Here is a 9,140-nt window from a genome sequence, read left to right as displayed (position 1 = left end):
CAGGATAATTCAAGCAAGATGGTAGCATTTGGGTGGTTCTCTGGCTGCGGCTGATGAAAGATGGACTTACCTTTTTCCTTACACAAACTTTGATGCGAGCTGATTGCAACCATTAATTTTACTACAACAGTCAGGACGGATCCGTTTGGCTCTACACGGCCAGGCGGACACCAAAACTACTTTTTTTTTTTACTTTCCTTCATGTCTGGTGAACCTCCAAAAATCACGGAAGACACAGGGAAACAAAAACGGACACAGATCACAGAACCCCTTTTTGCGGACCGCAAAAAAATACTGTCGTGTGCATGAGGCCTAATACTGTCATTTTACTGCGTCACAACTGATATGTCAATTGTCTACAAAACTAAAAATTTTGACAATATATTTTAAATGCATATATGCAATGTACTTTAATATGTCAAAACCCAATATAAATGATTGAAACAGAAAAGGGCTATCTGGGTGTTACCATTTGGGAGGGTGTCCCTGCACAGTAACACTAGCAGCACTGGTTGGATAATGTCAGACTGTGGAGGGACACACACCAAGTTTGACTGGATTGCCAGTTGTCTGCCATAAAACCTAACATCTACTAGGAATAAGAGAAATGCAAAGAAAATATGCTTCAAAATTGTTTCTACAAAAGGAATGCAAGTAGTTATCAAAACTGACGTATCAGGAGAGGCAACTGACGTATCAGGAGAGGTCCTCATTAAAGCAGTATTCCTATTCTGTCCATATTTAGGGCATACCATGCCCATTGTTAACCCATTTATATTATCCTGACATGTCTGGTTTTAGCAAATACTTGTATTGCTTTCCAATTAGTATCTTTTCTCATACCACTGCCCTGTTAATCCTCCTGGAAGTGTATATCCCTCTTACTTGCACAGTAAAACACTAGCAGTACCGACTGGACAGTGCCTGTGTGCAGGGGGCACATCCCCCACTAATAACATCCAGCTGTGGATTTCTCCATAAATTTCTAAGAATAACAGAGGAAAGGAAAGATGTTCAAGAACAGTTATATTAGAGGGGAAAGCTGGTATTTAGTAAAAAAAAAAAAAAAAAAAAAAGGTAAGAAAAAGAGGCAGGTCCTCCAAGTTAGGGCTCATTCAGGCAGCCGTATGTGTTTTGCGGTCCGCAAAACACAGACACTGGCCCATATGCTCTCTGCAATTTTTGCGGAGCATATAAAGCCGTCACTCTCATAGAAAATGCCTATTCTTGTCCGCAATTGCGGACAATAGGACATGCTCTATATTTTTTGCTGGGCCGCAGAACGGAACAACCGATGCGGAGAGCACACAATTTGCTGTCAACATCTTTTGCGGTCCCATTGAACTGAATGTCTCCACACCCGTTCCACAAATATGTGGAACAAAACATACGGCCGCCTGAATGAGCCCTTATAGCGTGTAACCTCTTATGAGCACAAATATTTGAGTTCTCTCTTCTGGCATGTGTTAATATAAACCGAAAATTTGTGTTTTAAAGGGAACCTGTCACCAGGATTTTATGCATAGAGCTGAGAACATGGGTTGCTAGATGGCCGCTAGCACATCCGCAATATCCAGTCCCCATAGCTCTGTGTGCTTTTATTGTGTAAAAAAGACAATTATATATATGCAAATTAACCTGAGGGTAGTCCTGTATGTGAGATGAGTCAGGGACAGGGCTCATCTCAGGTTAATTTGCATATGTATCAAATCGTTTTTTTACACAATAAAAGCACACAGAGCTATGGGGACTGGGTATTGCGGATGTGCTAGCGGCCATCTAGCAACCTATGTCCTCAGCTCTATACACAAAATCCCGGTGACAGGTTCCCTTTAAGCCAGTAAACCACAAAATACAGCACACCGTAAAAATCCACATTTTAGACTGGACTTGTGTTTGTGAACACTTTATCACTTTCCTACCAATCAGAAGCCTCTCTAGGGTGCTACAGTTCTGCTTGAAATCCTGCTTGAACTTCATATTTCATCCATATTCCTAGACAACGGGTGGATAAAATCCAGTACACAGCCGTGTAAGTCAATGTTGGTATCCTGCAAGGCAACTCCATATTAATGCCCATGGCTTTGGAATGATGTTCAAAGCCCACATGAGCTAATTTTCCATTATGAAACAGTCTACCATGGAAAAGGTATGCTTTCTGTTCAGTTCCCAGTTGGTGCCCTTTCACACGATCACTATTTTTCATCAGTATTTGTGAGCCAAAACCAGGAGTGGAGCCTGAAGAGAAAATTTATAATGGAAAGAAAAGTCTTCTTCGCATCTTCTGCATTTTAGATCTATTCCTGGTTGTGGCTTCCAAATACTGACCATGTGAAAGCAGACTTGGGGAGGGGGTTACCTAGCTAATCTGATGATCGACAGAGTCGGAAATATTACAATAGTTTTATTAACAGAAAACATGTCCAGCAACAAACTCAAAAAAGTGAAAATGTACAAAAATAGTTTGGAATCTGTTTATTCTCTCATTTCGCCATCTTCTTCCTCCTCTTCTACACCACGTATATACAAGACATTGTTACATCTGCACAAACAAAATATGGGAAAAATGAAAATGATGCTCAATGAGGACTAAACAAATGGCATTAATACACTGCCAAAAATTTATAAAAAGCACATGGGAAAGAATGTGAAATCCTCAATCATATCGCACATCTGTTTAACAGAATAGAAGTATTCGGGAGATCAAAACTACAGCAAGGGGAAAGAGGAGGTGCTACTTATCACCAGTTTGAAACTCATTTCCCAATATCCTTTGCAAAATGACGGCTGGAATCTGACTAGTTGCTATAGGTTCCCTTAAGCTCTCTCTCTAGGGCCAAAATCAAGGTTTGTTGCAGTCTGAGAAAACAGGAGTAGACGCAAAAAAAGTATAAAGAAAGACCTGTGTTCCTCAGCGACACAAAGAAAGACTGATACTAAGCCTCCATCAATAACAGTCAAAGGATGAATGTGTGATTCTAGCCTATCTTGCATGAGTATACTGAGCGACAACCATGCATGCACACTACTGCTCCATTTGCTCCCTAGGGGACTGAATTGCTCAGCTGTCTGTTCTGTCCCATAGAGACCGAATGGAGCGGCAGAGTGCACATGACTCCACTTCAGGGCCCCTACTCTAATGACCATGGAGGTCCCAGTGGTTGAACTCTGTCCCACTTATCACCTATCCTGTGGATAGGTGATAAGCCCTTATATTGGGACAACCCATTTTAAGGGGTTGGCCATTCTATACCATAATGTTGCCCAATAATGTTTTATACTATTTTATGTATAGAATTGCCAACCCCTTTTAAAGGGGTTTTTCAGGATTTAAAATGGCCACCAGCAACCAGTCCTAGAATGTAAATAGGACCAGCTGTGTCTAGCTGTGCGAGTGAGGGACCTTGCTTCATTACACTGCGCTCTAGTGCCTGCATTTAGAGCTGAGCGTTCCTGTCAGGCTGCTCAGCCAGGATTGGATATCTCAAATAGGATCACATGATTACTATGCATTATACAGCAGAAACTCTGCTCTACAATAGATAGGCAAAATGGTATTACTACAATATATGTTGTGATGGCTGAGCAGCGTGACAAAGAATGGGGAACAGGACTGTCATGGCTGAGAGGAACACTCAGCACTGAATGCAGGGTGCCCAAACGCAGCGTTAGCGGAGCGAGGCCCTGCACCCTCTACACAGCTCTAAAGCTGGACGCAGCCCATCCTATTCAGATAGGACAGATTTCTGGTGGCCATTTAAATACATTTCAAAGAGAATGCCTTTAAATGTAACCTGTCACCATGAACAGGCAAAATATTCTGCGGGCTGTATGTTATAGAGCAGGAGGATCTGAGCAGATTGATATAAAGTACAGTAGGAAAAGATTTAGTAAAACTTCATTTATTCATTTAAATTCCTGCTCATTCTGGGATTTAAACTCAACAAGGTGGTCCTAAAAGTGATTGACAGCCTTCCCTCTATGACTGTGTATACACAGATAGCTGTCAGTCACTGGCAGGACCGTCTCCTTGGCTTCAAAGATCAGAAGGAGCAGAAATGAAAGTGAGTAAAATACAAGTTTTACTTAATCTTTTCCCATAAAGCTATATATCTGCTCAGCTCCTCCAGCTCTATAATATGCTGCTTGCAGCTCAAATACCATGTTTAATGTGACAGGTTCACTTTAAGTAGTTTGGATAAAACTAACCTTACAATTCAGTGACACAATCTGTCGTCTACATCAGCAGTGTGTTGGAGACCATATGGACTAATTCCTTACTACCTAGATGACATACAGCTGTTCTATCTCCACCAGAAACACTGGGTATAAAATTCACCAATGTTCAATAATGCATGCAAAATGGCACTTACCTTATCAAAACTTCTCCGAGATGTCCAGACAATGCGCCATCAATATATTCTTCAGTGTTTGCGAGCTACAATGGAAAATAAGACGGAAATCATTAGTTGTCTTTAGGTCATGTTCCTGATGTAAAGACGGTAGAAAAACTACCGCCATACACTAAAGATTGGACAGCTGGAAAAGATGATTTATACAATACTCTCAACACTATTTTGTGGCACAAACAAGTGACAGATATTTGTAGAAAATATAAAGAGGTTGGCCCATCAGGGAAATAGAAGGCAAACCTCTAGATTATGCCATCATCGTCAAATAGGCGCATGCAACTCCTAAGTAGAGAACTGGGCCTCCGTGGTGCAGGTGCATGCAGCGTACAAGTGGCCACCTCTCCCTTTACCGCTATGTAACTACCGCAAATAGCTGAGCCAGCTATCAGGTATTTTCTGAACTCCCATAGCAGTGAATGGAAGGTGGCCATGCATGGATGGTTACTCTGTTCACTTCAGGGCATCCGATTAGGGACACAGCAGTGGGTCCCAGGTGTTCTTACACCAAAGGCATATCCTAGCGATATACCATCAATGGGAATACCCCTTTAAAGTGAATCTGTCAGCTCAGGAACAAGAAAGCCAGGAGGTCATAAATATGAGGAATCCCTAGCTCATGCATTGTACTAGGTAGAATCCAGCAGAACATTCGGACAGATTCCCTTTAACTTATGGCATTGTTGTCCAAGATGACAGACTGTTGAGTAAACTGCCATTTGATGCCCTTAACCTCCTAACAGACAAGTTAAAATGGGAAAAACCCTCCCAAAAATGTCATTTTTATTGTAGATTTATAATGTGTGTCTGCAGTAAATCTTGTTGGCGCACAACTCAGGGGACACTATTGTATTTTTAACCCCTTAGTGACATTAATTTTAGCCTTAAGAACCAATAATATTTCCCCCCTTTGTGTTCTAACAGTCATAACCTTTAAATTTTTTCTTCTATATTGTTTTTTTATTTTGCGGAATTAGGCCTCATGCACACGACCGTTGTTGTGTCCGTTGTTTCGTTTTCCGTGATTTTCTGCGGACCCATTGACTTTCAATGGGTCCGTGGAAAACTCGGCTAATGCACCGTTTGTCATCCGCGCCCGTGTTTCCAGTCCGTCAAAAAAATAAGACCTGTCCTATTTTTTTCACGGACAACGGTTCGCAGACCCATTCAAGTCAATGGGTCAGTGAAAAAAAACACGGAGGCACACAAGATTGTCATCCGTGTCCGTGATCCGTGTCCTTTTTCTCTCTCTATCATTTGCAAGGCAAACTTTACTTGATTTTTCCTTTCCTTTATGTCTGGTGATCCTCCAAAAATCAAGGAAGACACACGGAAACAAAAACTGAAACTGATCACGGAACAACGGAACCCCGTTTTGCAGACCGTGAAAAAATACTGTCGTGTGCATGAGGCCTCAGCTGTAGTTTTTTTTAGGAACCATTTTGGGGTATATATAGAGTATTACATAACATTTTATTTTTAGGGGGGGAAAAACTGCAATTTTTACATTATTTTGTGAAATTTATTTATGACGTTGGTAAGAACGCTGTGGTAAGAATTTTATAATGTGGGTCAGTATAGTGATGATGTCACATTTCTATATATTTTTACTATTTTTTCTCTCCTGCAGGCTTCTTTTTCTGCTCATATCTCTGGTTTGGTGCTGTATGAAAGTTGACATTCCAAGCTTTCAGACAATACCAGAATGCCAGCAATCTGTTTAGTCTATAGGAAGATATCACTGTTAGAAATCAGGATGCAGCGAATACAGCTGAAAGTGAAAGTACGATTATTCCCGACTCAATTTCTAACAGGGATATCTCCTCTGATATCTCACACAGCTGGCACCCAGCCTCAATGACAGGGCGCGGCGATCCGCTCAACCGCATCAATTAACCCCTCAGGTGTAGCACATGAAAGGTTAACTGACGGGGTTCGGCATGATCGCTCTTCCTTCAATGAGGGCGGGTGCCAGCTGTGCGATACGGCCGGCACCTGCTGCTTACATTTAGGGGTTCATTATATGCATTGGTGGTGCAGTGGCCACAGCCCCTCCTCTTCAGTATTATCTTCTCACTGGTGGCAGCAGCCGCGTCACAGTACGGAGGGACTTCCTTCTCCACTGTGCTGCTGATGAGAACATGATGCGAGCTGAGGGCGGCACGTGCCATGTTCTCCAATACTAGGATACGCAGTAGCGCAGCCTAGTATTGGAAAATAGAAAATCCCGGTATCGGCTCAATCCAGGTTTAACAGTATCGATTGGGTATCAAACGTTCGATACCCGGTGCTAGCCTACCTGTAACTAAAACCTGCTGCATGCTCAGATGTGCTCGTCTGCATAGAGTAATGCTCTTTGTCCCATCCTTATCTGTGTCCCCAACTGAGAAATAAGGCTTTTAATTTTATGCAAATTAGCCCCTTGGTGCAACAAGGGAGTTGCCGTTGCACCTCATTGTACCCGAGGCTCTGCTCATTACACACTGCCTGAAGACTCATAGTGACAGGTTAAAAATAGTATCCACTTTTCTAGTAATGTAAAACATCGCAGATCTGGTATGTTTGAACATATCTAAAAAACTAAAACTAAAATAAATTGACCCCTTAAAACTCACTTAAGGACCTGACATCGCAGGCCACCTATCCCAAACTTCACAAGGTAAGTGCAAAAGAATAATTGAATGTAATCCTGTTACTAAAATAGAGGCCGCCAGTGATTATAAGGACGGGATGGGCAATACAGTCCGTGAAAGGGCCATGTTTATACTGCGGGACCACCACAGGAGTAAAAAGTGGGGATTGCGATCAAGTACTGCCTCTGGATTCTTCTCCAATTTTGGTTTTTTGACCTACTTCCCTACTTATATCTTTAGGTGTCTGTATCGTACCCTGACCAATGGGAACCACATGTGATATTCACGACTGTCTCGTGTCTAGACCATCAGCACCAATCTCCATGTAACGTTCCATTCTGTATGGATTTATCTTATGAAATTTTGTTTTTGTTGGGCCCTATACCTTTTTCCAGACACGACCCCCTGATGAACCCAGGCGGGGAAACACAGAGCTTAGTAGGGGCCAGCCAGGCTTAGGTATGAGGACGGGGAGACTCCACCTTTAGGGGTCACCCCCCGGCTGAGGACTTAGCAGGGCCACTTCAGGGCATCCGTTTCCCTTTCGCAGACCGTATTGCCCATCCCGTCCTTATAATCACTGGCAGCCTCTATTTTAGTAACAGGATTACATTCAATTATTCTTTTGCACTTACCTTGTGAAGTTTGGAATAGGTGGCCTGCCATGTGGGGTCCTTTTAAAGTGAGCTAATAAAAGCGAGTTTTAAGGGGTCAATTTATTAATACGTTTGATTTTTGCTGCTCTCTCATAGGGCATCAGTGATTACCTGATGGGTTCACGTTAAAAGGGTTGTCTCATGATACTTATGCTGCGTAAGTACCAATATACTCCATGTTACCCTAATGCCTTCTGCTCCTACTACTCCATGTTTTTATGAACTACTCATCTCTAGGGGACACAGCCACCACCGCAATGCATCAGTGGTGGCAGTGGTTGTGCAGTGAAAGGAAACAAAGCCAGCTCTTCTGGTGGTCAGGATACAGGGAACGTTCTGCGCACTCCCGTCCCAGGCCACCTCGTATTGCCTGTATCTGAAGCACCTTTCGCCAGCAACCTGTTATGTCTTATGGACCTGCCGCAGCGCTTCGCCCAGGCTGCCATCGTTGTGCTGAGCCAACCGAGGTGGACATTAAATAATTAGCAGCCTTGGGAGTGAGGCCAGGAGGGAATTGCAGAGACCCAGGGCCACTGGCCTGTGCTGCGTGTCATGTTAGCCGGGGCCCCCTAGAGCACCAGAGCTCCACACGTGCGAACTCTGGAGACACGCAGAAAGACAACCCCTTTATGGCTACGTTCACACATGCATGGGGTGAAGAAGACAAGTATCATAAGAGGTCCCATTACAGAGCACATCTCACCTGCATGTTCATATATCCATCCACAGACACCAGGTAGCCCTTGTACTCCATCCCCCACTTCAGCTTCACCATCACTGGCTTACCAGTGAGGCCATTCAGAAAGGGTTTGGGGTTTAATGGCAAACTCTAGGAAGGAAGCATAGAGACAATGACTACAGGCAACACATAGCACAATGGTGACCCCTGCCTCAGCCCATTGTGCGCCGCTCCTATTTCCCTCCACTGGCGCTGCACGTGTGCCACACGCTGCCCCCATCCCAGGTAGCAAAGGCCTATACCACCCGCCCCAAATACCCACCATGATGCCAGGGGAAGCGATCTACCAACCGCGCGTACGGTACAAAAAATTTCTCCTCGGAGCGCTCAGTTGAACACACCGCCGGAGTTAGCAGGAAATGGCTGACGGAAGAGTAAATGTGACCGTAAGCGTGGAGGCGTCTAGGAAGCTGCGCCCTCTGGTGTTCGGAGGTTTAACAACAAGGACGTGATGTTCTAAATGCTTCACACATCGCCCCCTGCTGATATTACTACCGTACTGCAGCAAGACATTAGCGCATGGGAACACTCGTTTTGGCACTACATACCAAAATATCACACCTCCTAGTTATTAAAACATGTAAAGAGGGATAACACCAGCGACGCACATAAGCATTTTTTTTTTTTTTTACTTTAACCCCTCCACCCACAGAGGTTTTCATTTTTCACAGCATTCCCTACAGTGTAAAACTGACCCGTTACC

At 43.6% G+C, this 9,140-nt stretch overlaps 1 protein-coding gene across 1 annotated transcript; it reads right to left on the bottom strand.

Moving 5' to 3' along the window:
* Positions 1–2,391: 2,391 nt before the first annotated feature.
* SNRPF (small nuclear ribonucleoprotein polypeptide F) lies at positions 2,392–8,841 on the bottom strand. Its single transcript, XM_044277240.1, has 4 exons — positions 8,700–8,841; positions 8,402–8,527; positions 4,374–4,438; positions 2,392–2,542 (listed from the first exon to the last, which is right to left on the bottom strand). The coding sequence occupies exons 1-4, from the start codon at positions 8,700–8,702 to the stop codon at positions 2,476–2,478; spliced, it is 261 nt and encodes an 86-aa protein (XP_044133175.1). The 5' UTR covers positions 8,703–8,841; the 3' UTR covers positions 2,392–2,475.
* Positions 8,842–9,140: the final 299 nt, after the last annotated feature.

This window comes from Bufo gargarizans, chromosome 2 (assembly GCF_014858855.1).
Source record: "Bufo gargarizans isolate SCDJY-AF-19 chromosome 2, ASM1485885v1, whole genome shotgun sequence".
Classification (NCBI taxonomy): domain Eukaryota; kingdom Metazoa; phylum Chordata; class Amphibia; order Anura; family Bufonidae; genus Bufo; species Bufo gargarizans.
Note: the sequence above shows the minus strand (reverse complement) of the source record. Positions and strands in the feature narration are given on the sequence as shown.